The 27149-nt window shown below is 40.4% G+C and overlaps 3 protein-coding genes across 5 annotated transcripts; 1 reads left to right on the top strand and 2 right to left on the bottom strand.

The window, feature by feature from the left end:
• Positions 1 to 983: 983 nt before the first annotated feature.
• On the bottom strand, positions 984 to 7963 carry ubox5 (U-box domain containing 5). Of its 2 annotated transcripts, none has more exons than XM_077562633.1 (7): positions 7922 to 7963; positions 7315 to 7378; positions 6379 to 6480; positions 4772 to 5430; positions 3876 to 4426; positions 2647 to 2814; positions 984 to 2484 (listed from the first exon to the last, which is right to left on the bottom strand). In XM_077562633.1, the coding sequence occupies exons 2-7, from the start codon at positions 7366 to 7368 to the stop codon at positions 2255 to 2257; spliced, it is 1764 nt and encodes a 587-aa protein (XP_077418759.1). In that variant the 5' UTR covers positions 7369 to 7378; positions 7922 to 7963; the 3' UTR covers positions 984 to 2254. The 2 variants fall into 2 exon arrangements, with proteins under 2 accessions (XP_077418759.1, XP_077418761.1); XM_077562635.1 differs by lacking the exon at positions 7922 to 7963 and adding an exon at positions 7489 to 7567 and having other exon boundaries at positions 985 to 2484.
• A 205-nt stretch (positions 7964 to 8168) lies between these two features.
• Positions 8169 to 20963, bottom strand: lzts3b (leucine zipper, putative tumor suppressor family member 3b). Of its 2 annotated transcripts, none has more exons than XM_077562422.1 (8): positions 20760 to 20963; positions 17758 to 18683; positions 16576 to 17046; positions 16331 to 16498; positions 15061 to 15189; positions 13466 to 13657; positions 13119 to 13349; positions 8169 to 10877 (listed from the first exon to the last, which is right to left on the bottom strand). In XM_077562422.1, the coding sequence occupies exons 2-8, from the start codon at positions 18562 to 18564 to the stop codon at positions 9939 to 9941; spliced, it is 2937 nt and encodes a 978-aa protein (XP_077418548.1). In that variant the 5' UTR covers positions 18565 to 18683; positions 20760 to 20963; the 3' UTR covers positions 8169 to 9938. The 2 variants fall into 2 exon arrangements, with proteins under 2 accessions (XP_077418548.1, XP_077418549.1); XM_077562423.1 differs by having other exon boundaries at positions 17758 to 18556.
• A 2246-nt stretch (positions 20964 to 23209) lies between these two features.
• On the top strand, positions 23210 to 27060 carry sprb (sepiapterin reductase b). The gene is made up of 4 exons (XM_077562424.1): positions 23210 to 23339; positions 23403 to 23634; positions 25355 to 25642; positions 26733 to 27060. The coding sequence occupies exons 1-4, from the start codon at positions 23241 to 23243 to the stop codon at positions 26885 to 26887; spliced, it is 774 nt and encodes a 257-aa protein (XP_077418550.1). The 5' UTR covers positions 23210 to 23240; the 3' UTR covers positions 26888 to 27060.
• The last annotated feature ends 89 nt before the right edge of the window (positions 27061 to 27149 follow it).

Below are 27149 nucleotides of genomic sequence, written 5' to 3'. Positions count from 1 at the left end.
TCACTCGGGTTAAAAACTGACCACACAAGAGCTTCACATAAACTGGCAAAAATATTTCAATATGTAGTACGACACTCATAATTTTCCATTAAAAAACAAACATAAGGAAACCTCAAAATAACTGCAATGAATTTAAATTGACCGTTTATACTTCTACAAGGTCAGATACAACTTAATTTTAAGTACAAAATGGCAACAGCACAAGTTTGGCTTAGCCAAACCGTAAGAATTGTTTTCTGCATTGCATATAGAGGCAACACAGTGCGCTAGTGGTTAACATGTCTGCCCCACAGTTAGCATGTTCTCAGGACAGACTCCAGCTCACTGAAATGAGGACAAGCGCTCTAGAAAAAAAAAAGTGGCAATTTATTGCACACAACAACAAAAAAAAAGCACTGATGTTTTTACCTGACGCCATTTTGCATGCAGCTCTTCAGGAGCGGATGCAGGATCACGACCTTGATTATGCTTGATGTTGTCATGGAAACCAACATGCTTGTCAATGTGCTTGTAATGTACAAGTCTTGGGGTCACTTTGCATCCGTTTACATGCTCAGTGGCACTCCAGAGGAGGAAAAGACACGTCCGTCCTCAGCCCACCTCACTAGGACAAAAATTGCTGGTAAATAATAATAATAATAAATAAAAATGGAATACAAATTAACCAATGAAAATCGGCACTGCTTTTGAATTGTAGTTCAACAAAATTATTAGGAAAAAAAAAAAAAGTCATGAAACAGGCCTGGACAAAAATTATGGCACCCCTGGAAAAAATTTAATATAAATCACTTGACCAGATACACTGGTGTATCTTCTAATTAGCATCACAGGTGTCTTCTAACTTGAAATCAGTCAGTCAGTCATTTATGTTGTACCTTTTGGGCCACCGTAGTTCTTGCTCATGAGACGGGGAGCCATAACGAGCTGAGAAAAACATGACAGCGTCATGTAGTGTTCATTTTGTCCACCATTTTTAAACTTAGTCTCAGTTTTAGTCCAGTTTCAATCATGCTTGTTAGTTTTTAATAATCTCATCCTCTTTTCATTTAGTCGACTATAAATATAGCATTTTAATCCAAGAAAACATACTTTTATTCAGCTCAACATTTTAGTCATGATAATCATCCCTGTATATTTTTTGTCAGCAGATCATGTTGAACATTTCAGATCTAAAACTATTTCACAGGAAATATTCTCTCATGTTTTTCATGAAAAACAATTTCATACACAATTACAGTACAGTATATCAACAAGTGGCTACTATGGGCTCCATGCTACGAGCTAGTAAAATTAGTCAGCATTAGTTAGCGGTCTGATAAACATTATTGTTGGAACGTTATAGCCGTTGGATTAATGTTACATTATAACTTTAAATTATTATTTTTTTTTTTCAACTGTTCATCGTGAATCCACTTCCTGTCTGCACCATGTGATTGCATGTTGTACTTGCTAGCTGCAGATTTGAAAGGGTGTGTCACTGTGTGTCACATGATTAGCAGACAAGATTTGACAAAATCATATCGTTTTCGTCTCGTTTTTGTTCATCAGCAAAAATGTCTATACATTTTTGTCCAGTTTTTCGTCTCGTCTTAGTCGACGAAAATGCATGCTGATTTAGTCCCAGTTATTGTTTATTAATTAGGGTTTTAGTCTAGTCCAGTGAAAAATTTGTGTTGACGAAATTATTTTCTTATAGTTTTTGTTTGACGAAATTAACACTATAGCAGGGGGACCTAGTGGATAGCACATTTGCCTCACAGTCGATTAGTCCTGAGTTCAAATCTTGGCTCAGGCTTTCGTATGTGCGGATAAGTAAGTGTGCTGTGGGAAATCACCCGATTTAATTCAACTGCTCCATCAGCAATTTATTTACAACAAATAATGCATCTGTGATCGTCTACCAATGCTAGTGATGTACATGGATAAGCAGAACCATTACATAATTAAACTGTGTATCCAGGCAAGAAGATCATGAAGCTTCAGCCTCCATACTTTCGTCTTTATGCATTTAGCCGCACTGACCTCACACCTCTTTGTGTGTCCGCAAGCCGCCTAAACCAAGGCTGCAGTGCTCAATGAAAAGACTACAAAAAAAAGGGAAGGCAGAGGGCAATTATTGTATTTGTACGTTTTTTTTTTTCTCAAAATATTTTTTTACGCAATACTTCTTGACGTAGTGTGTAACAAGGACAAGCGCCGTTTCCGCGCTGTCTCCTTGAGAACAGATTGCTTCCGCACGCTGTCTCCGGGCAGGCTAGTGATGCACGCGTACGATGTCGCCGCGAGACGTGGCGCTTCGGCAGGTGGAGCACAGGATGCGGGCGGAGGATGAAGTGGCGGCGGTGACGGCGTTTGGCGCGGGTGCGCAGTTACTTTGCAGGCAGGCGCGGCACAGCAAGTGGCCGCAGAGCAGCCGGTAAACGGGCGACGGCGGCGCCGAGTACAGGGAGAGCGCGCGGGAACAAGATGAGCACGTCCTCTCGACTGGGGGAAGACAAAGTGAGGGAAAGTTAGGAAAAAGATCACGGAGGGTTTTTCCTGGCTTAAATTGTACTTTTTTTTGTGTGTGTTTGCATCGGGGTTAACTGTAATAGAATTTTGTTGTGAAACTGAAGGTGATCTTTTATTTCTTTTTCCGGTTCCCACCTGCAGCACTCGGAGCGGTAGCCTGACGCTGAGATGAAGCCTCCTCTGATTCAGTGAGGAGGGAGGCGGTCCCTTGCACCGACGACGTAAAGGAGGGTCGTCCCTTTAAGACGGACAAGAGGGCGTCGTCCAGGCTGGCTGACAGATGTTGCTCATGCGAGCTTGACCCTGAGGAAGACAATTCACAGGAAATAAAGGATACATTGTTTAAATAGTTCATTTTAAGGGGAAGTCAACCCTCATAAAAACCTCTCAACAGTAATATGTTCTATGCAACCCCACTAGTCGAAATACAGCATTGTGGTTAATATTAGAACAATCCAGCAGTTTTTACCAATATCAGAACTTAGAAGGCGGCCATTTTGCCACTTGCTGTCGAGTGAAAATGAAATCACAGTTGCTCAGGTAACAACCAATCACAGCTCAGCTTCAGAAAACAGGTGAGCTGTGATTGGTTGTTGCCCGAGTAACTGTGATGTCATCTTCAGTCGACAGCATGTGGCAAAATGGCCGCCCCCCTGTGATGGATAGAAACGGCTAGATTTTACTGCATATCTCTTATTCTACAAATGTAATATTTAGACTAGGGAGGTCACATATAACATATTATTGTCAAGAAATGTTTAAATGGATACTTGACTTGTTGAGCCATTTCCAGCAGTAAAATGGTAATATTTTGTTTATAATTAATGGGATAACGTCGACTGAAGATGACATCACCTGTACTGAGGAAGTAGGTAACAACCAATCATGGCTCAGTTTGCTGATCAAACCCAGAAAACAGGTGAGCCATGATTGGTCGTTACCTACTTCCTCAGCACAGATGATGTCATCTTCAGTCGACAGCAAGTGGAAACATTGGTTTTAAAGGTATTGATTGTACCTGAAAAATAATGAAATGATCACAAAATATTAACTTTTTACTGCAGAAAATGGCTCAATGGGTAAAGTATCCCTTTAAGGTTGATTTCCCCTTTAATTGCAGTGCTGGCCCAGCTATCAAGTGTGAAATTCAACTATCAGGTAAATCTTGTTATCTGCCCATTTTGGAAAATACATCTGAGAAAGTTGTTCTGTGCTTCTGCCATACTGTTATGTAACAATAGGGCTCATTGACATAATAGCTGCCTTAGTTAAAAAAACAAAACAAATTACATTCAAATTAATTAATGATTTTCCGGTAAGAAGGACGTAAAGGAGCACGCAAATGTTTGAGGACATTTTCTCACCAGGGGTTGTGTCACTTCTTGGCTTTTTAGCTTGAGGTAGTATTTGTTGCACAGCTGTTTCTGGTCCACTCGGGTGTCGTTTCCTCCCTCCATTAAAATCTAGTGTTGTAGTTTTGTTGCAAATCTTTGAGTCACATGGAGCATTGCCATAATCCGACGACTGTGCCGATACGTGGTCCTCCACTGCGGCGGCCATTTTACAGCGATTTTCGTTTGCCGACCAAGAGCCGATCAACCTGGAGGGTTTCGGCTTCTCTGCTTCCCCTCGTCTCCCCGTCGTCCCGTCCTTCCTCGCGCCGCCGTTCCGCAGTAGGAAATGGTCGATTCGTCTTTTGAGCTGGGGATTGGGGAGCGGCTGGGAGGTGGCGGTGAAGGGGACGCCGGTGAACGGGTCGCTCCCTGGTCTCCCCCACGAGGCTTCCCGTTTCTGGTGCTCCTCCAGGGTGGTTCTGTCCACCGACACGCCGCTTGGAAGCAGCATGGGAAGTGCCATTACTTCCTGGGTTATGGGGTCAAGGAACTCCTCTGGGGTTGAATTGAGAGATTGTGAGCTAGAATGAGATGGAAATATATGTGTCAAGATGCAGTCAATTTATAGTAAAATCAACCTACATCTTATAGATCCATTTATCTTACTACCACCTATGATTGTTTTGCAAGCTAAAGACATTTTAATCAATATAAAGATAAAAGTCTTTACTGTCAACTTGATTGTCTTTAAAAAGTAATCTTGTATGCAAATAGTTGGGTCTCAAACTAAGAAACTTGGGGGCTGCTTTAAATTATTTAAAAAATGCACAATGTGTCCTTCAACTTAAAGACAGAAACTATTTAAAAGTTTCCACCTAAGTTACGAAACTAATATGCAGTAATCAGTATAAAAAAACATACTTTACCTTGGAGGTGTTTCCGAGCGAGGCTGCTTAATTTGATTGAAAGCTGGGACAGGTTTACAAAGCGGTCTTTGACTGGCCTTGTGGGCGCGCTCAATCTTCTCTACTTCCTGCGGGGGGCAGCAACGAGCCGGTTGCCCCCAAACCGCCAGAGCCTTAAGACCCAGAGCGGACGCAGAGCCGCCGAAGGGCAGAGTCACGCGGAGCTCCGTGACGGAGGTCAAAGAAAGGTGGCCTCGGCCCCGCAGCTCCTCTCGCCGACTGTCGTCGGGTTGAGGAGGAGGAGGGGAGACGAAAGGAGGCCGCGGATGAAACGGAGGACGGGAGAAACTCACTTTAGTTTCTTCCTTAACGTCACAACAGCCCACCAGTTTAAAGTCATGCTCAGAACTGCCTGATTGAATACAAGGCCTTTTCTGAGGCACATCTCGAGTCTTCTCACCCCACTTTTGAGCCCGGAGAGTCGGCTTGTGGCCATTCAACTGACAAGCTTCCTCTTGCTTTTCACTCTCTTGATACTGGGCAAAATTCCGAGGAGGAAGCGGATCAGAGTTGGTGCTGATTTCCAGTCTCTTGGTGCACTGACCTCGGTCCATGCCCCAGGGCCACAGCTCCACATCCACTCGGCACAGCTCCACCTGGAAGTCGAACCTTAACGTCACCTGTTGAACGAGGACGGCCTGTTAACAACGAGGACTAGAAAATTGTGTGGAACCTTAACTCATTTGTTTCCCAAAACGTATGAACACATTCTATTTTAAATATTGACATGGTCCCAAAAACGTTTTTTTGTTTTAAATGTTTTTTTTTTAATGCTAGATCATAACCAAAGCTTTGATGCAGTCTCTGACTTGAAGAGGTCGCTTAAAGCAATGGCAGTTATTCCAAAAAACGGCCAGCAGGTGGCAGCAGAGTATAGAAGATCAACCATGTTGCAACAAGCTCTTTTCCTTAGTGTTTTCAACAGGTTTGTGAATAATGATGAAACTTCGCTATATTCTAATGCTAATTGCTGCAAAACGGAAACAGATAGAAATATACTTTTTTTTTTCCTGATGAAAGAAGAGACTCCAAACTTTCTTTTGGTCCATGTTTTTATAGCAATAGAACACAATATTCTGTGGGCCTTGCAAAATCAGTCAAAATCCTGTAAAACAGCTCGGAGCGAAGGGGGTTGCTTCAGTGAAAATGGCTGGGAGTGAATGAGTTGGAAAACTTAAGTTGCACTTGCTGGGTTGGTATTGCGGTACATTTTTTTTAGTACCAGTTAAGAATGTTAAGATTTTGTATGCCTGTACGCTGAAGAAATATTTTATGATGGTGACAGTCTGAACCTACAAGGGTTGATATTTTCAATATTTCCTGTTGGATACAATGATTCAAAATCCAAGCAGATCAGTTTGTGTTTATCTTTAAAGGGTCCATTGCACATTTTTGACTTGGACTAAGACGAAACCCTTAATTAAAAAAAAAAAAGACAAGAGAGAGACAATACTAAGTGAGACAATTTAGCCATAAAGTACTTAAAATGGGCACACAGATTATAAAGGTGTTTTTTCAACCATTTGAACCAACCACCAGTAAAACACAACAAAAGAGCAACACGTCACCTGCACAGGAGGACGTAAAAAGTACTCCAGCTTGAAGCCCCGCCTTCGTAGAGCAGGATCCGCTGATATAAGGTTTGTGACATCGTACCCATCTGCACACAACTGCAATTAGACATGAAAGAAACAATCAGAAATTGGAACACAGCAAGCCAATGGCTATTGTGACTACATTTTAATAAACAATGCTTCTCTAGAGATACAATTGTTTGGACTAACTTCAACTTTATATAACGTTGCACATGGCAATCCAGACAAGGATGATGTGCATTCAAATCAAATGATTTAAGTCCCTCAAATTTGAGAAGAACATCCAAGGATGAGTTGAAAAAAATTTAAGCAGAAGCTGTGAGAGTGCATAGAAAATACAGCTATTCTTATATGACAAAATAGAGATAGAAAAGCATAAGGCCAGTGATGATTCATTCGGTCTCCCACACACTGCTGTGACCCTCAGGGTCTTTATTTTCAAACCTTTTGTCCTCCACCTCCACCCCGCGCTTTATTTTTTCCCCTTAAGTCTACCAAGATTACTCTACCCTTACAGAAGACACACTGGACTGGATAAAGGAGGGAAAACAGGTGATACTACTCAAGAGTCTAACTGTGTCTGAGTTGTGTCAGTACTTTAAATACCGGTGGTATAATTACAATTGTTGGTAAAAATGGCTATGACTATCAAACCTTTGTCTTGAAAAGGAACTATCAGTACTATATTTCCCATAAAGAATGACTTAGGCCAAGAAAAAAAAAACTATCTTACTTCTAATGTATCCCTGTCCATTGTCCTCAGTCTCATCCTTATCATTTTTAAGGATGGAGCTTTTGAACTGCTGAGCCACAAATTCAAATTGTGTGCCTATTAAAGCACATGTCATTGTGGGCCCCTTGTAACTAAAACCGCACATTTAAAAAAGAATAAGCCGAATGGCTGAATACCTTGTTGCAATTTATGTTTGTGTTGAAATGTGGCAGGCAAAGGTTCACGACCATGTCCTCCAACCTGGGAGGAACAATACACATACACACAATACATTCAATTTCAGAGACTCAGCTCAAGAAAGGAGCAGCTCAACAAACGTCTACAAACTTCTACTTTAGTGACTGACTCACCTTTCATGGACACAGATCAAGGTAAAAGCCTCCACAAAGACGTTCAGGTAAATTACGGAGTGATATACAGTAGTAGACAAAAGTCTCGTTTATATGTGCAGTTATGAATTTGGTTATTGAGGAATAGCTGAAAATGTAACTTACGCCAACGATATAACATTACCATCAACGTGTAAGACTACACGCGCTAGATAGCAAACAATGTTCAATTTAGTTGCCAGAAAAATTACCAAAACACTACAAGCTAGCTTGACTGCTAATAAATACGGAAAGCGAAGGAGAAAACTGTAAACGCGAAATGCGTCTTAAATTGCGGTAGTGCGAGACGAGACTAAGGTTGGACAAACTACTCGGAAAAGACACAGACTTGAGAAGATATCCTCTTTGCGTGGGCGTGTTGTTCATATTTTAAAGCTTTAATTTACATACGTACCGCTTAATCCCCTTCACAATTCCTATTTAGCCAAAATGCTAAATGCTACGGAATGCGAGAAGGTGCAAATTTAGCAAAAGCCGTTGTCGAGACCGTGAAAAAAAAAATAGTGAAGTATGATAAATTCTGGCAATTTATATGTGCCTGTAAAGATTAGCCATGCATGACTCCAAAGTGTAGTAAATGGGAGAAGTACAGTTCAAGCTACTTCGGACCAATTTTAATAATTACATTTTCTTAATAAAAACAAATAAATCACCATATAATTGAATGAAATGTTCAACAAGAATAGATGAATTATTCACGTTTATTCGGTCAGCTGATCTTAACAAAGATGTGGTTTTAATCAAGCCAGAACAATACTAATAACATAACTGTAAACAATAAACCTGAAACATGTAAAAAAAACAAAAAAAACAAAAAAAAAAAACATTTTGCTCTCTAAACAATGCAATACTGTAACTACATTTATCACCTACATCAAAAGGAGCATCTTTTCTCGTTTTTTTTGACAAGGTTGCTATGGTTACACCTCCAAATGATAGACCAAAAGGCTATCTACACAGCAAAAATAAATAAAATACATAAAGAAAAACTCAATGGCACATTTTCTTTGTCATTTTACCATATTTATAATAACAGTAATAAAGATGATAACACTATGTGATACCCTAGCGATACATTAATATTTTTGAGCAACATTTTTGTATGTTGGCATGTAAACCACATATAAAAGCCATGGTATTCACACTGGATTCTAATGTACATGTCAAGTGGACATGATGTAGTGCAGTTAGGCTGAATGCTCCCACTGTTCAGTCTAAATAACTATTCAGTTAGACAGATGCACAAAATCTAACACCTGCTTCCCTTCATATCCATTTTAATCTACTTAACAAAAATCAATTAATTCTTTCTTAATATAGATTTACTTGCAGTATTGCAACTAGTCCCTCTGTCATCAGCCTTTATAAACTGACACGCTCGCACACACACATTCCCTCATTCACACACATGTACAATCTATAACTATAAGTATTTTTGTATGTCATACATTCTCTATATTTTTTTTTATATTTTAAAATTTGACAGTGTGCTTCCATTCATTTGTTTCCACTGTTTTACAGCTGTAAGAAGGAAAGAAAGTCATCTCGGAGCACCATTATAGATCAACACCGACCTCTAGGGTTCATTTTTAGTCACCGCAGGTGAAGGTAAACTCTTTAAACTCCTCATAATATTTGGATTGGGTTGATTATCATCTTAACATGTATTCAATTTATTAATAATATTATTATTTCAGAAAATATAAGCTCTGTTGTATTTGTGGATATGTTTGAGTCATGCATGTTGGACATTGTGCACGAAATGAAAACCAACTTCAATGGAAAAAGTCCAGTGTGATGTCGTCTAATGTGGAATAAGTGACTGACCTATATAGATATATTATATATATAATCAAAGCACTGAAAATTTAATTCACACATGATTTTTTTTTTTTTTAATTTTTATCCCAGCAATACTTATTCTCTTACACATGCTGGAAAAGATGGAGTAAGGCGCTCTCTGGCCAAAAATGCAGATTAACGTCACACACTCTGACCACTAGTTCTACTTGTACGTTATACGACTGACACAGACTTACAATGAATAATAAATATCAGATAATAATAATAATGATAATAATACTCTTCTTGCAATTTCTGACAATATCCCTGATTGTCTTTTTTTTTTCCTGGCACGGGCATAAAATAAACGACCGCAGTGTTAGTGCTGTCACCTAAAACAATTTCAGTTGTTGTCCTGCGGTGTGGCACACTATTTTTATGATAATGCAGGAAGTGGTGTGCAACTTAGAAAATTGATATACTTCCCATTTTAATCAACTGCGTGCACCTTGAAATATGTTGTTTTTATGTATGTGGTCGGCTGAAATGCACTTACAGTACGATGTGATGTGGTGTTGCGTCAGTGCGTTTACTGGGTATTTTTGGGAGAGTTTTTCCTGCATTTGTTCTTAAATTTCGGTGGACTCTATCCTCTCCAGGCGTGAAGGTCCTGCCCAAGGAGGGGCAAGCTGGTGGAGAGAAGGCGGGCCCTTCTGGTCTTCGCAGGGCGGGGACAGGGTAAGGGTGATGGGGCCGGGGAGAGATGGCGGTGGTTGAGGAGACAGAGCCGAGAGCGATTGCGGAGGGGGGGAACCGGAGGACGAGGAAGGGGAGGTGTTGGTGACGGTGGTGGTGGGGACGGTGCACGTGGTGCTGGGTTTGGTTCCCAGCTGGCTCATCCGCTTCTCCAAAGCCTGGTTCTTCTGCAGGGTCTCCACGTAGCTCAGCTGCAACTGGGCCTGGTATTTCAACACCCGCTCCTTCTCGTCCTGCCAGGTGTGTCGCTCCTGGTCGAAGTTGAGGGCCTGGCGTTCGCGCTGCTGCCGTTCGAGGCGCAGGGCGGCCTGCAGCTGCTCCAGCTGTCTGCGCAGCTCTCCCGCCTCATCCCAGTGAGCGTCCTGCTGCCGCTGCTGGGCCTCCTGACAGAGCTGGGCCTCGTGGCGCAACTGGGCCTCGTGGCGGAGGTGCGCGTCCTGACGGAGTTGGGCTTCGTGGCGCAGGTGAGCGTCCTGCCGCAGCTGCATGTCCTGCTGCGCGTGCGCGTCCTGACGCTGCTGCTGTTGCCACTGCGCTTCCTCGCGTTGAAGCCTCTGAGCCTCCTGCCTCTGGGCTTTGGCTTCGTCACTCTGAAGACTCAGCAGGGTGTCGGCCGTAGGGGGGAGGGAGCTGGTCGATTGATCGCCGGGAGTTCGCGGGCAGTGGACGATTCCCCAGGGTGGTAAGAGGCCCGCAGCAGCTAAGTTTGGGCTTATGACAACCTCGGCTCCTCTGCTGACCTCATTCAGGGCTCGTTTTAGACTCAACACCTCTGCCTCGAAAACACCAAGCTTCTCTCGCAGGATGGACACCTGGAGGAAGAAAAAATAAATCAACCACACTGTTGTTGTAGGGCTGTGCAGGGGATCAAACTCGGGTTTTAAGTTTAGTTTAGTGACATATACAGTTTGTGTAAAGAATTAATGTGTATATTTGTTTGACAATGTGTGATTTGATGAGCCTCATGTGAAGGTGGTTTGTTTGTGTAATTCAGGGGCCTGCAACCTGCGGCACTGGAGCCACATGTGGCTCTTTTGTCCCTTTCCTTTGGTTCCCTAGTGGATCTCTAAAAAAATTCGTACAAATTAATGTATTTTTTAAACATATTTATTTGAATGTTTTTAGATAAAATATTCTTTGAATGAATTACCAATGTAGATAACACCGAAAAAATAAATAAATATTCAAAATGTCAAAATTTGTAAGTTGTCAGAGAAAGAGACTAAAGGTAGATGAAAAAGTTTTTTTTTAATACCTAAAAATGTCCAAAAAGTGACCATAAAATGTCCAAAAAAATCCAATAGGAGCAGAAAATTACGGTATAATGTATTCAAAATTGTAAAAAAAAAATTAAAAAAGGAGAGAATTTTTTTTAAGCAGAAAACAAAACATTCAAAAAATTATCATAAAATGTCCCAAAGCAAAAGAACAAAGGCAGAAAATTACCATATGTCCACAAAATTGCCAAAAATGTCAAAAACTTGATAGCAAAAAAGGCAGAAAAAATTGTCAAAAAATAGCCATAAAAGAGAGGCAAAAAATTACCATAATATGTCCATAGTACTGTTTTGTTCATCAGAATGTTCAAAGTTTTTGTAGCTCCAAACCGATATGTTTTTTATTTATTTATTGACCCTAAAATGGCTCTTTTGACAGTAAGGTTGCTGACCCCTGGTGTAATTTAACAACTGAATACAGTCGTTTATGTACCATGATGGTGTGTAATAAAAAAAAAAAAAAAAAAACAGTGCTACTCACACTGGTGTATGGAAGGTGCGAATGTTTGATGGTGGTCGGAGGGGCCGTAGGCGCACACTGGCAGCCGCGCTTCCATCAGCCCCCAGGGCAGCTGTGGCTACTTAAGTAGCCTGCTGCCACCACAGTGTGAATGTGTGAGTGCATGAATAATGTATCCATTTCATTGTAAAGCGTCTTTTAGTGTCTAGAAAAGCGCTATATAAATCCGATGCATTATTATTATTGTTATTATTATGATGAGTTCCATATTGTGCACATGGTAGTTAAAAGCTTGGTGTTGATCCTCATCATTTGAAGTAAAAAATATTCTTTACAATAACATGTGCTTTGCGGCCCCACTAGTCTAAACACGGTTTTCTGATTAATATTGCATTTGTAGAATATTAATTACACAACAAATTCCACCCACGGGGCGGCCATTTTGCCACTTACTGTCAACTGAAAATGAAAGTGCCTAAGGGCGAACATAACATGGCCAAACCCAGAAAATAGGTGAGCCATGACCAGAGGCAAAATGGCCGCCTGAGATAGATAAAAACAGGTGGATTTTTGTGCTTAATTTATGTTCCACAAACAAGCCATATTTATCAGAATGCTGTGTTTAGACTAGTGGGGCCACATAAAACATATTATTGTTGAGAAAATGTACGAGTAACTTCCCCTTTAAGTGCTTTGTTGCCAAAAGCATTTGATTGTTCTGCATGTCACTTGTATGTCACAGATATAGAGATCATCAGAAATGTTATTTATTAACATGAAATAAAGTAAAACTAAAATAGAAAACACATTTCCGTGTCTGTGGTAAAAAAAAAATTAAAAAAAATGCTGACAAATAGATGCAGTAAAGATTTTAAAATGCTTTTTCTTAATTTAGATGAAGCCCCCAACTATTGCATGAAGTGCACGTACGCACATTTGATCTATTTAAGCTTCTTATAAGATCATCCAGCACAAAAGATCAAATTGTTTTGGCTTTGGCTGAATGTTTGTTCAATCCCCACTTCGACATGCTCTCGTTACTCCTTCCCAGCGTGGATTTTGCGGATTAGACTTTCAATTATTTGGATTTACTGGAAACCTTCTTACAGCAGCAGTTGCACTTATTGGAAATGATATTCTGGGTTTTGTCCTCTTCGCTCTTTTTTTTTATTTTTTCGATCACTTCATAGTTGATAAATTTTTTCCTTAAATTTAAGATTAATTAAATCGAGCATATCATATTTTCTCCCCCCGTTGATTGAAATGCATAAAAGGTTGTTTCCCATCAAAATACAGGAAGTGAAACTGGAACTCGCCTCAGACAGAGTCCTTCTCAAGTCGCCCTCGCACTTCTCCAGCTCCAAACTCTTGGCGCTGTAGGACTCCTTCAGTCCCAGCATGGCCTCCTCCTGCTCCCTCAGCTGGGCGTTGAGCTCCTTGAGCTGGCCCCTCAGCGCCACCATCTCTCCGGCCCGCTGCGTCACCTCCGCTTGGCTTTCCCTCAGCTGCTGCTTCAGTAGGGAAATCTCGCCGGCCTTCTGACACACCTGAGACATTAGGAGGGGTGGGAGAGAGTTTTTTTTAATATTTTTTTACAGAATTGACTACGTTCGACTTTGGAGGTTGCACTTAACTTGGGTCAAGTGCTCAGAATGCATCTCACCTCCCACTTGGTCTCCTCCAGACGTGGCAATATGTCAGCCTGCTCCTTCCTGTAGTCCAGACACTTTCTCTCCAGCTCCTCTCGCTGGGCGAGCAAGGCTGCCATCTCCTCCTGGAGTCTTCTCTTGTCTTGGGACAAACGGGTTATCTGGGCCTGCAGGGCGGTCTGCGAGCGCTGTGCGCGCCGTGTGACCTGCAGATAGAAGTTTTTATGGGTTGCATATCAGTGCTGATTGATGCCGTAATATGACTAGTTATTATTAGCACGCAGATCATGCAATTCAGATGTACTGCATAACACACCGAACATGCTTTTCTCTACCAAAATAATTATAATTAATGAAAACTAATGAAATAAAGTAAAACTAAAATAGAAAACACATTTCCGTTAGCAAAATAAAATAAAAGCAAAAAATGATTTAAAAAAACTGAAACTACATCTTACATTTATAAAACAAAACTAAGAGAAAATGTTTTTCATTTTTTGTCAATATCATAAATGAGCTTTCATGGGTCATTTTAGATTTAGTATTTATTTTGCTATTGCTGTACATCCATAGTTACAGATGAAGTAAGATCACTTGTTTGAGAATTGTATTTGACTTTACGTTATTGCACAGTACTTAGGGATCTTTTTCTTTTATCTTGCACTCCACAAATACCCCATATATATATATAAAAAAAATAATAAAAAATAGCAGTACATTTTTTAATCACAATTAATCGCATGACTTCAATAGTTAACTCACGATTAACCCATTTAATCCCCAATTTTTCCCAGATCTATCACAATTGTGACCGGCGGGTTAATTAATCGCAAATTTGATATCTGTTCTAAATGTACAATAAAATGTACAATAAAATATTTTGTTCTAAGTTTTCATACTTTTGTTAACATAAAAAATGAAAAAAAAGTTAAACTAATAGAAATATTGCTGCATCTTTTAGTCATTGATACAGTAATTTCATTGTAATTCATCAAATTTTGTTAAAATTATTTATTTTTTGACTGTACTGTAAAAAACGAGTGTGTTATTGATTTGTGATTTTGTCATTTTTCTGCCACTAGATGTTAGACATTGTTGACAGCTCAGTGCATTTTTCGCATTTTTGCATCTAATCTTTAACATGAAGTAACTTGTGGAATTCTGCACATTTTTAAAATTTTAAAATACAACTTGAATCCCCACAAATACATGCATTATTGTCTGACTGGAATTCCAATTATAATTACAGGCTTTCCAAGTAAGGGGCGGTCATTAATTGCGCGTTAAAAAAATGGTGGCGCCAAAAGGAACTTTAAATTAACTCAAAATTAACACACTCATTTTGACACCTCTAAAAAAAATGAATACTAAAACTATTGAAAACTAAACTAAAACAACGCATTTTTGAAAAAAAGAAGAAGCTTGCTCTAAAAACTAAAAACAGAAGTCAAAATGAAAAAAAAAAAAAAGAAATATTAAAAACATTCTATAATCCTAATCACTACATACTTTAAATCAACATATTCAAAAATTTGCACATGTGGCCCTGACAACGTGCAATGACATCTTAAGGACAATGGTTGGAATCAAGTGTGTGCGGCCAAATCACCTGCTGCAAGCGCGAGGCATAGTTCTGTCTCAGCTCGTCCATCTGTCGCTCCCACACACGCTGCTTCTCCTCAAACACCTGAATGATTGCGGCTTCACTTTGGTCCAGGTTACGGCGCATGTGCTGCACCTAGTAGTCAAGTAAGGTATTTATTTGTAAATATTATAATACACTGTTACAATGCAAGATGTAGGCGAAGATGATTTCTTAGCATAAAAGAGGAAGTCAACATTTCTTGACCATAATATGCTATATGTGACCTCACTAGTCTAAACATGACATTCTGGTCGATATTACATTTGTGGAATACGAGTTATGCAGCAAACTCCAGCTGTTTTTATCCATCTCAGGGGGCGGCCATTTTGCCCCTTTCTGTGGACTGAAGTTGAGATCAATGTTGCTCAGGGCTCAGGCAACGACCAATCACAGCTCACCTGTTTTCTGAAGCTGCGTTGTGATTGGTTGTTACCTGCGACCAGAGCAACATTGATGTCATCTTCAGTTGACAGCAAGTGGCAATATGGCCGCCCCCTGAGGTGGATAAAAAATGCTGGAATTTGCTGCTTAACTCATATTCCACTAACGCAATATTAACTCATTCACTGCCATTGACGGCTATAGACGTCAAAAATTCATTTGAACTATTTCTATTAGTTTAACATTTTTTCCATTTTTGTTAACAAGAGAATGAAAACCTAGAAAAAAATTATTGTAAATTTAGAACACATATAAAATTTGTGATTAATCGTGAGTTAACTATTGAAGTCGTGCAATTAATTACAATGAAAAAATTTAATCGCCTGACGCGATAAAAAAAGAGAAAAGATAATTAGAAATTAGGGGCGTCAGGCGATTAAAATTTTTAATCGTAATTAATCACATGACTTCACTAGTTAACCCACGATTAATCACAAATTGTATATCTGTTCTAAATGTACAATAAAAAAAATAGGTTTTCATACTCTTGTTAACAAAAGTGGAAAAAAATGTTAAACTAATAGAAATAGTTCAAATTAATTTTTGACGTCTATAGCCGTCAATGGCAGTGAATGAGTTAACCAGAATACCATATTTAGACTAGTGGGGGTTGACTTTCCCTTGAAAACAAGATTTTCACACAATGCCCTATGTCCATTAATAAGCACAGCCCTATTGAAATAAACATAAATAAGTAAAAATGTGTAAAGTGCCTTTGGGAAACTTGCTATTATTTGGCAATGCCACAGTTAAGGGAATTAACCTGCACGGACCAACACTTGCATATCCTGACCTCTTGCTCTTTCTCCCACAAGCGGTCCTCCAGGTCCTGAATGATGTCATCCGAGGAAGGGGAGGGGCGTAACGGTCCCGGTGCGTCACTCATGTGACTCAGCCTCTGATAGGATGAGGAGCTCTTCCCCGATGAAGATCGACCGCTGTCTGAGGCACAAAGCCCGTTCTGCAGACAAAATGAAAAAAATATTTGTTTAATCATATTGATGTAATTTAAGGGTGAAGGTTTGTTAGAGTGCTTACCTGGTAGCCGGGCTTTTCCATCTTGTCCAAGCCCGCTGCTGCCCCGGCCATACCCAACCTGTTGATGTGGCTTGTGGAAGCACTTAGCGGCCCCAGTACGGCCGGAGGTCCACAACCAGATCCCGACCCCGTGTAGGTTGGCAGGCTGGTCAGAGAGTTCCTGCCTGAGTCGGACATACCCCCCTGAACCACCTCATTAGGATTTCCCCCTCCCTCACCTCTGCTGACCCTCACCGGGCTTTCCTGGTCCAGGAGCAGGGCTTCCGGCACTTCTCCTGACTCTCCCCCTCCACCATCCCTGCCTCTCCTGCCGCCTCTCCCCTCACAGAATCCTTCGCCCCTCGCCTCGCTTTTGCCCTCGCTCCCGGCCCCACCTGCCTGGCCCACAAGGTTCTGCATGGAGTGGAAACTCTTTGGAACCACCGGTTTGAAGGCAGAGGGACGGACAAGGCCGGAGTCTCTCTGCATTGCCTGGGGGAAAAAAAAGTGGGAAGAGGAAATTAAGATACTCGTTAGCGATTATGAAACTACAAGTTTTAGCCATTCATTTTCTGTTTCACTGATTCTTTTCTTGCTCAAGTGCACTCTAAAAACAATTGGGTCAAAAGTAACCCTAGGGATCAAAAATGGACAGATCCACTTTATGGGTCAATTTGACCCAACTTTGAGTCAAGAAATGTGTCATCAACTCATCAATATTGGTCAGATCCTTTCCTTGGGTCAAAAATTGGGTCATTTTGTACGAAACAACCCAGAAAGTTGAGGATCGGTCCATTTTGGACCCATAGTTGGGTTATTTCTGACCCAACTGTTTCTAGAGTGTGGAAACTGGAGTCTATCCCTTAAAACTTGATCAATTGTCAAACCGTTTCTCAGGGCTCAGGCGATGACCAATCAGCTCACTTGTTTTCTGTAGCTGAGCTGTGATTGGTTGTTACCTGAGCAACTGTGATGTAATTATCGCTCATCAGCAAGGGGCAAAATGGCCGCCTTCTGACATTGATAAAAACTGCTGGATTTTGCTGCTCATCTCTTATTCCACTAACACAACATTAACCAGAATATCGTCTTTAGACTAGCGGGGCTGCATAGAACATATCAGAATTTGTTTTAGGGTTGACGTCCCCTTTAAATGTAGTAATTTGAATGAGGAGTAAAAGACCATTTGGTATCCAGAAGTACCTGCTCCAGTTTTCCTGACACCGCCATGATCTTGGGTGGGTTGTGACCCGCTGGGTTGTTTTCACCATCGGCTCTGGTCGCTATCTTCTCTCGGTGCTGATGCTGGTTCACCCCAACACTGTTCTTCTCGCTCGCTCCTCGGCCCATGACGTTCCCGCAGACATCCAGACCGGCGGCCTGCATCTCTCGTTCCCGTTCCAGCCGTTCCCCCTCCAGCCTCTCTCGTTCCCTCTCCCTCTCTCTTTCCCGTTCTCGCTCCCGCTCCCTTTCGATCTTCTCCCTCTCGATCCTCTCCCTTTCCCTCTCCCGGGCCCTCTCCCGTTCCCTCTCTCGCTCTCGCTCCAGTCGCTCTCTCTCCACCCGTTCCCGCTCTCTCTCCCTGTTCCTCTCCCGCTCTCGCTCCCTGTCCAACCTCTCCCGGTCCCAGTCTCGGTCCCGGTCCCTGTCTCTCCCCCGTTCTCGTTGCCTCTCCCTCTCCCACTCCCTCCTGAGGGCCGCGTTGCCGCACTCCAGCTGGCTGTTGTTGTTGGGCGCCGCCATGGTACATTCCGTGTTGGTGGTGGAGGCCGTTTCAGTGGGCCGGTCGGTACAGGTGCCGGTACCGACGCTAACGCTCCCTCGCTCGTCGCTAGAGGCCGTCCCGTCGGATATAGTTGCGGGGGGGCGGGGCAGACGCTCTGCGCTGCAGCTGCGGTCACCAGGGCAACGGCGTGAGAGAGGTGGAGCGCGGGGCAGCGTGGTCCTCGTGCCTACGGACTTCATGGCAAATTCCTGCTCGCCTGCCACCCCACTGCCAACACTGCCCATAGTGAGGGGGTCAAAGGTCAGGGGTTAGAGGTTAGGAGTCAGGTTTGGGGAGGGTCACAGAAACATTTGGATGCAGTGTGGGTCATCACAACCTAATGCAGGTAGTGGGGGCACACACACTAGAGGAACACAGAGAAATGAGAGGTGTTATACAATATTGTTATTGCATTAATAGGATTAGAATCAGACGAATAAACGGAGAGCAGACAAGATTCATTTGGTGTTGACTGTATCACGTTAAATCCTTACTGGATGGTTTCTAATTAGTCAGGCCCCATGTTATCCATCATGAGACATTTCCCCCATTTTATTTTATTTTTTTACATTTTGACACGCGCACCTGCAAACATTTGGAAGCATGCTAGCATGCTAACTAAGACAAACATTAGCCTCTTTTGGCAGGGATGATGTATCATCTGTAGCATCAGAACAAAAATGGAATTTAGTTTCAAATGACAGACCATTCGAATGTATTTGTTCCATGGGGGCCCACTGGCTTGCTAAGAAATGAGTGAGGCCCTTGTTTACCATGACCTAAGTTACACTATGTGATGTGCCATGTACATAACACCATTAATAAATTTAATGAACAGGTATGCTTATAAATTTGACACACCCTGGCAGAATTTGTAAGAGGTGCACCATTCTTTGAAGAAAATGTGGGTAAAACCATGTTTTGTTTTGCTTTTGCAGAGAAACCTGTATTTCAGCCAAAGGTCCTATTTTACCCTACATTCTAAAAAAAAAGTTTTTCATGCAGTTGTGAAATATTTGTTGCGCTACCTGACCGTGGCTTGTTATCAACAGAAACGAGAATTTTCCACTTCTTTATTAGAGTTTTTAACACTATTGAGCGGTATTTTTTAAATGTGTAGTTATTTGGAAGCATTTGTATGTTAGTCTCATCTAAGGTCTTTTGAGATTTTATTTGTGTGTTTTATGTAATATTTATTTATTTATTTTACCTGGGTCTTTTTGAGTCTGTAATAAAGTTTATTATTATTATTATTATTATTATATAGGCCTATACAGAGTAGATATAGGTTAGATATAGATATGTACATTATTTTTACATCCATGTATAGTATGTAGGGCTCCCTCAATAGCTCAGAAAATTCATTGATTATACACACAGACAATAATTACAATGTGTGGAAATCTGCCCTTAATAGGCATTGGAACCTGTGCGTGTTAAAATATGTTTGTATTGCATCACGCCAAACATTCAAAAGTATATAAAACTTTTGATTAGGGCAATTTGGGAGATTTTGCTCATAATTAAAAAAAAAAATGTTGTTGGTAAAAGTGACAACAAATGGCTTCAACTGACCACTATCCACAACTAAAATAAAAAAAATTCTCCGCGATCTGTCATGAAATTTCACAAATTATGCCAGGGTATGTAAATTTATGGCCACAACTGTATATTTATCACAATGTGAAGATTTAAAAATCATACAATTTTCATAAAAAAGTAAGTGAAACAATGTTCCACATTCAATGCATGTTTACTTGCATATTCCAGTTTACCAAAAATGGTTACTTTACTAACTCTTCCAATGCATTTTATTGTTTATTCTGCAGTGGTGTCCAACTGCACCGCATCATCCCGAAATGTGCTTCTATGTACACACCTTATTTTGACACGTGAGGGGATGCAGGTGTGCCTAATGTTATGGGAGCTGAGTTTAAGTCACACGTAAACACGTACAGTCCCAAAACAGAATGTTAGATACAGTACATCATTACTTCCTCTTGGGTGACTATAGCAGTAGTAGCAGTAGAACGAGTCGTCACAGTAGTAGTAGTAGTCGTAGTAGTCGAATAGTGTGTCTTATAGGTGCCTCGGTGCCCCCCCCCCCTCCCCTCACGACTCCCCCTTCTCTCTCTCCCTCTTTTCTCTGCATCCCTGGGCGGCAAGGGCGGCTTTATAGCAGCATCCGCATCGAGCCCTCATTGCACCGCGCTTCCACGAACTCACTAGGCCCCGTAGCTGCAGCCCCACGCGTGGAATCCTCTCCGCCATCCTACCCACCCCCTCGCATCCGAATCAAATCCACGGGCCAATTGTTGACATTAGCGGATGTTCAAACGCACCACCTCTTGATTACTATATACGGCATATATTTATATATTTGTTAGCCATCCCCACAGCAACCGTAGCGATGCGTTCCGTCGTCACGGGCGATACTCACTATTTTTTGCATCGTGCGGGAAGGCGGGCTCCGTTGTTGTTGTTCCGCTGTCAGTCCAGCTTCTCGCGGGCCCCGATCATCGTGCGATGCCGCCGCGCTGTCGGTGCAGCTCGGGATGCCGTCCTCGACCGCTGTCAGCGTCGGATGCTGATGATGGAGTCGCTCGGTTGATACGCGCATCAGCTGAGAGACACACACCCACCTTTGGACCCCGCCCCTCCGGCTGCATGATGGAAACGCCCCCTTTTTGGCATCCGGCCAGTCGGTGCTCTCCCTCGGGAGAATGGCCTGGATGGATGTTGAGATGGTTGGATGGGATGGGAGTAGAAATTGGTTGGACAAGTGATTAGGCAGCAAGCTTAGCTTACGCCTTACCTTTTCCCACCCCTGCATTAAAAGATGCGAGTGTCCCTATAATGAATAGTCCAGTTGTTTGGTAGCTGTGAAAATTATTGGAATACTATCTTCGTATAATCAGTGATCAATAATGACTAGTTTTTGGAAACGCCGACCTACTTAAATATGTAGGCCTAATCTTTCTGAAATACAATCAGAATGACGTAATAGCAAATTCGCATAGAAAAATGCTGCATACTCTATACAGGTGCTTTTTTGTCGGTTGGCCACAAGAGGACGCCATGTTCTTTAAAATCCAGCTCTTTTGGGCCCTCAGTCCTTGTGTGTTTTTCTGCTCCGTTCAAAGAAAAAAAAATATTTTGTTGACAAATGAAACAAGCGTTACTTTGTAATTTAATTCATTTAATTTTCACGATATCATGACCATAATGCTGCCACACGATCATTGATAATGTCTAATGTGGAAAATGATTCAAAGGTTAAAAGAGTTATTGAAACTCGCGAGTCGCGACATAAGCTATTTGAATATCATCAAAAACAGCAACAGTATTTTTCTGCCTTTGCCTATTTTTTTTTACTGTGAGTAAGAAATATCGAGTTTTATTTGACTTTTTTGTTTTGTTTATTGTAGAAATGGTATCATCACCTCTTACTTTTACATTGACTTGACAGAATTGTTTCTTCAGATTTTTTTCAGAAGATTATTTCTCTCTCAGCCAAAATTGCCATAAGACCTGATTGTCAGCTATTGCAAAAAGATCCACAGCGATTACCTGTGGGATGGGTTATTAAGATTTTTCCTCCCCGATATCGCACAGAAAATGGTCGGGTCTGACCAAATATTAAAAGTGTTTAATATTTACGATCCCAAAAAAAGGAGCTCTGAGATATAAATTTAATTAGTTTCACGATGACGCTTGTAACTCAAAACATTCATATCTGAAATCATGTTTCCCCACTGCAAATGTAAATACCATTAATCTGTTACAGCCCCCCCCCAAAATAAATAAATAATAATAATTCCAAATCTATGTACTTTATAAAAACATGCATATGAAAAAATTAATAGAATGCAAACAATTAAATACTTTCTCTCACTTTTTATTATTTATTTTTTTGCTTCAGTTCAATGGACATTGTGCTCCTCCTGGTGTGTGCAACATGGCCACCAGGGGCAGTAGAATACAGACAAGCGACTATACATGGAGGTGGCCAAAACTCCTCAGTGAGCTGCAGTAATTTTAGTCTTTTGTTTTTGTATGGATAAAGAATACATGCCTGTGGCATTACGTTGTCTCTCTACATGTGCCACATCTTTTATGTTTATTTATATGTTGCTTATAATAACACCGCCACATAGATGCCATTCATTAGCCAGTTTATGCTGTTTTCCATTGTGTGTTAGCAACAAGCTGGTGGCATTTGAGGCAAAGTTGTGTCGTTTTTTTTTTTTAATGTCTAAAATCTTATTTTGATGTGTTGTTTGACAATAAACTTGTACTGGGAGTGCTATAAAATGCTTGACGTTTTCTTTTAACCCCTAGGCGCTATTGTGACCCGTTTTGGGCTTTTTGCTGGTTCTGACAAGCCATTTCAAAATAAAATACTGCCCACGGGTTAAGGTGAAAGAAAATACATAGTGCTTGTATTTCAAATTTTTTGCTCGTAAGTTAAATAAACAACAACAAAAATGGCTTAATGACTGCTTGTTTGGTGAAAAACTCTTAAGTCAAGTCACTTGTCTCTCAAGGACACACTGTATTGTACTGTAAGCTCACTGCCTTGAACTGGTCAGTTTTGGTCCTCCAGTACAAAATAACTATTTTGGGAGAGGACACTTAACTTAACTAACAACTAGAGCCATGTTGTTCAACTCTGATTCCTTAAAATGGCTGCCCCTTGCTTTGCATTTAACATAACATGTTACATTAGTTACTAATGTAAAAACTCAGCAAGACTTGAGGTCTTTTCACTATTAAATGTAGAGCATGAAATCCCTTCGTGTTGCCTATAAAAGTACCTACCGCAGCGCTCGCATTCATCTCACGAGTAAAACCCTTCCTGTCTTGCACACTCGCTTTCATTTCAGCGTTGACCATCCAACAAGGAAGACGTTAGGAGAAAATGTCTGGAATTGTTCATTCAAGCGGAAGCACTTTGGGACGGTGCATGTGCATCATCACAGGAGCCTCGAAGGGATTCGGACGGGCACTCGCGCACCTCGTAAGTATCCAATTTAATACGAGGAAAGAAAACATGAGAAGAGATCATGTGGTGTTCTTCCAGGTGTCAAACTATCTCAAACCGGGCTCCGTGCTGCTCCTGGTGGCTCGCTCCAGACATTTGCTCCGTGAGCTGAAGCAGGAACTGCTGCAAAACCTCAACGGCATCCAGGACGTTTCCATTTACTATACGGCAGCAGATCTGAGTACCAAAGTGGGCGTGGAGGACACCGTGGACATGGCGAGACAGCAGAGTCTCAAAGAAATTGATCATGTGCTTCTTGTCAATAATGCCGGTGAGAGAAGACCGCACTATATCTCACCGTATATCTTCTGTAGAGTTTTCCCTTCCTATTCTGACTTGCTCTACCAAAGTAATAAGTTACTTCAAACGATTAACCGTTAAGTGTCATGAATTTGTCTAAATGAAAGAACCATGTATTATTCACCATGTCAATATAGTAATCCAACGACAATTCTTGAATTAACAATTACCAATCGATTAATGACTTTAGCACATTTGTTCCAGATGGAACTGAATAGTAATGATAACTTTGTTTGAAGTAAATATATATTTTTTTTTTAATTATCTTAAATTTAAAAAAAATATATGGGAAAAGTTACTACAAAGTAAATGTTTAACTTTAAATTAACTTTAAATGAAGTTATCATTTGTTTCAAATGGTAGTAAATGCAAATAAACAACCCTTTCATAGAATTGAATACAAATTAAACTGTAATAATTATTTCATTTTTAGAACTATGAAATTATATAAACAAATACATAATTATTTAAAAAATATATTCAAGATCGCTATTTGTCATATGCACAGCAAAAACACAACAGTTGCACTGAGCCATGAAATTTGTACTTTGCTGGTCGCTCTCCCCTTATACGAGGAAAATAAAATGATGGGGGTGGGGGTCGGGGTACACCTTTAAATAATGAAATATTTATATTGAAGAGGAAGAAGGGGAAGGCGATGTACATAAGAACAATTTAAAACAATGACAATTTAGAAAAACAAAAAGCACAATGTATTTGAGTTTGGGAGTGGTAATAGTCTAGTTTGTGCCAAAAGAAAACTGTTCTATATAATCTGCAAAAATGCAAGCATTCAAGTATTCAAGGATTGCAATTTGCAGAGATATTAATTGCACAGTGTAAATATTCAAGTGAGCAGATTTACAAAAAATAACATACAGTAGTGAATGACAGATAGTGGACTCATTTGCCATTTTAGATGGTAGTTTAATAGGAAACCATGTGAAGGTATGCGTTGTTCCATAATTATTAATTATTTAATATCTAAATTATTATATTCTATAAATTTAATCATAATTAATTAAATTTATTATATATTAAAGTATATATTATATATTATTAAATCTAAATTATTATTGTTAAATATAGAAATAAAATAAAATTATATATATAAATATATAAAACCACTTCAACCCTTCAAAATGAGAAGAGAAAAAGTCACAAGACAGCAGGTGACCTTCAACAATGATGAAATGAAGCAACCCTAATGCAGTGAATAATGTGAATATATATGAGCGTGTCAACATGTGATGGCAATCAGTCCAGCCACTCTTGCAGAGAGCGAATTTTGCCATTTTAAAGAACGACATACTCACAAAAAAACACAAAAAAAGCATAGAAAAACGCAAATAAGTATTTGATAATCAAAAACTACAATAAATACTTTGTAAAACGAAATAAGTATTTGATATCCAAAACCTTCAATAAATACTTTGTGGAAGCTCAGAAGGGATTTTGATCCACTTCTCAGAAAAACTCTCAAAATCTGCTCCCTCTATTGGGTTGAGGTCTGGAGATTAGACCACTTAATGACCTTAATATGCTTCTTCTTGGGCCACTTTTTTGTTTCTCTCACACTAAGTTTGAAGTCACTGTCATGACCCAGATTCAGCGATTCCAGATTCCTTACTGAGGAAAGGAGATTGCAATACAAACATGTTTTTTTTTTGTTTTTTTTATCTCATTGACAGCCTCATTGGGCGACATCTGCCCATTCGAGAACTTCACCGACCTCCACTGGCTCAATTCCTACATGGCCCTCAACATTAGCTCCGTGCTAGCACTGACCGCGGGAGTTTTGCAGGCCTTTCCGCCGCGAGCTGGATTGCGATGGAGCGTGGTCAACTGCTCGTCAATATTTGCGGTGCAGGCGCTGCCTTCCTGGGTGCTCTACTGCACCGCCAAAGCGGCCAGAGAGATGATGTTCAGGGTGCTGGCAGCCGAGAATCCCAACGTTAAAGTGCTCAGCTACTCGCCGGGTATGTGCGTACTTCAATTTAGCCAACAAGAACATCTTTCTCCTCTAGTACGACGGCGTATTAGGGCCAAGTTACGTATAAATATATTTTTTTAGAGGGTGGGGGCAATATTCCGAGAAATAATCTTGTAAATTTGCCACTTTATAAAGTGGCAAATTTGAGAGTTTACAAAGTGGCAAATTTGCCACTTCATAAAGTCACAAAATGTACAAGTTTTTTTGTGTGCAAATTTGCTACTTTATAACGTGGCAAATTTGCAATATTCTAAAGTGGCAAATTTGCGAGTTTACAAAGTGTCAAATTTGCCACTAAGTGGCAGATTTGGGAGGAAACAAATCATAAACTTACGAGAAATACTCATAGTGTAGCTATAGTCTAATGTGAGGATTTTATAAACTCACAAATTTGCTACTTTATAAAGTCGCAAAATTTACGAGCCCCAAATAGTCCCCCCCCCCCCCCGCAAATTTGCTACTTTGTAAAATGGCAAATTTGCGAGTTTATAAAGTAGCAAATTTGCGAGTTTACAAAGTGTCAAATTTGCCACTAAGTGATATATTTGTGAGAGAAAAAAAATCATAAACTTACGAGAAATACACATAGTGTAGCTATAGTCTGTGAGGATTTTATAAAGTCAAAAATTTGCTACTTTATAAAGCCACAAATTTATGAGGTTTTTTTTTTAATCACAAATTTGCCACTTTATAAAGTGGCAAATTTGCGGGTTTACAAAGTGGCAAATTTGCAACTTTATAAAGAGTCACATTTGTGAGAAAAAAACTCAGAAACTTAGAAGAAATACACGTAGTGTTGCTATAGTCTAATGTGAAGATTTTATAAAAGCGAATTCTTTTCTTGCAAATTTGGCCCTTAAAAACTCTATAAAGTGGCAAATTTGTGAGTATATTATATATATATATATATATATATATATATATATATATATATATATATATACGTCCTAATACGCCGTCGTAAATTTGAAGTTCATCATTTTCATGCTTTAAAAATACTTTTAAGCTGATTAATTTTTTATACCAGCTTTTCTCTCCAAAGACATTTTAAGATATTTCATCTTCTCATCTTCCAGGGCCAATGGACACAGAAATGCAGGAGAACATTCGGAGGCTGACCGGCATCCAGCATCATCTGCACCCATGCCGGGATTCTGCAACCAAGCTAATGAGGGTTCTTTTAGACAATGACTTTGTCACAGGCTCGCACCTTGATTTCTTTGAGTTGTGATCTCAACAGCATACATGTTACCAGTGGGTGAGAATAGGCAAGGAGGCTTAATTTTCCGGCTGTATATGCTTTGTACTTGGACATTTTTTTTATAAAGCTTATTTCTGCATTGCTAAACAAAAAGTATGGTGGCCCTCTAGGGTAAAAAAGGCCCAATAGTGGACATGAGCACTACTGAGTATGACGCTAGCAATGAATGTTTCACTTGCTAAACTTTGCTAATAATATGATAAGTGCAGTGTGAAAAAGTCTTCTTTTTTTT

Source organism: Vanacampus margaritifer, chromosome 3, assembly GCF_051991255.1.
Source record: "Vanacampus margaritifer isolate UIUO_Vmar chromosome 3, RoL_Vmar_1.0, whole genome shotgun sequence".
NCBI classification, from domain to species: domain Eukaryota; kingdom Metazoa; phylum Chordata; class Actinopteri; order Syngnathiformes; family Syngnathidae; genus Vanacampus; species Vanacampus margaritifer.
Note: the sequence above shows the minus strand (reverse complement) of the source record. Positions and strands in the feature narration are given on the sequence as shown.

Bases quoted from the DNA above. Each gene is read 5' to 3' on its own strand.
- ubox5 (XM_077562633.1), bottom strand. From the start codon at position 7,368: ATGGTCGTGAACCTTTGCCTGCCACATTTCAACACAAACATAAATTGC. The intron at 6,481-7,314 runs GTATTCAGCCAT...GTCTAATTGCAG, and splicing joins CAAACATAAATTGCAACAAG to TTGTGTGCAGATGGGTACGA. The intron at 2,485-2,646 runs GTGGGAACCGGA...GTCTTCCCCCAG, and splicing joins TACCGCTCCGAGTGCTGCAG to TCGAGAGGACGTGCTCATCT.
- lzts3b (XM_077562422.1), bottom strand. From the start codon at position 18,564: ATGGGCAGTGTTGGCAGTGGGGTGGCAGGCGAGCAGGAATTTGCCATG. The intron at 17,047-17,757 runs GTACTTCTGGAT...TTTTTCCCCCAG, and splicing joins TGTCAGGAAAACTGGAGCAG to GCAATGCAGAGAGACTCCGG. The intron at 15,190-16,330 runs GTCAGGATATGC...CTTGACTACTAG, and splicing joins TGTGGGAGAAAGAGCAAGAG to GTGCAGCACATGCGCCGTAA.
- sprb (XM_077562424.1), top strand. From the start codon at position 23,241: ATGTCTGGAATTGTTCATTCAAGCGGAAGCACTTTGGGACGGTGCATG. The intron at 23,635-25,354 runs GTGAGAGAAGAC...TCTCATTGACAG, and splicing joins GCTTCTTGTCAATAATGCCG to CCTCATTGGGCGACATCTGC. The intron at 25,643-26,732 runs GTATGTGCGTAC...CTCATCTTCCAG, and splicing joins AGTGCTCAGCTACTCGCCGG to GGCCAATGGACACAGAAATG.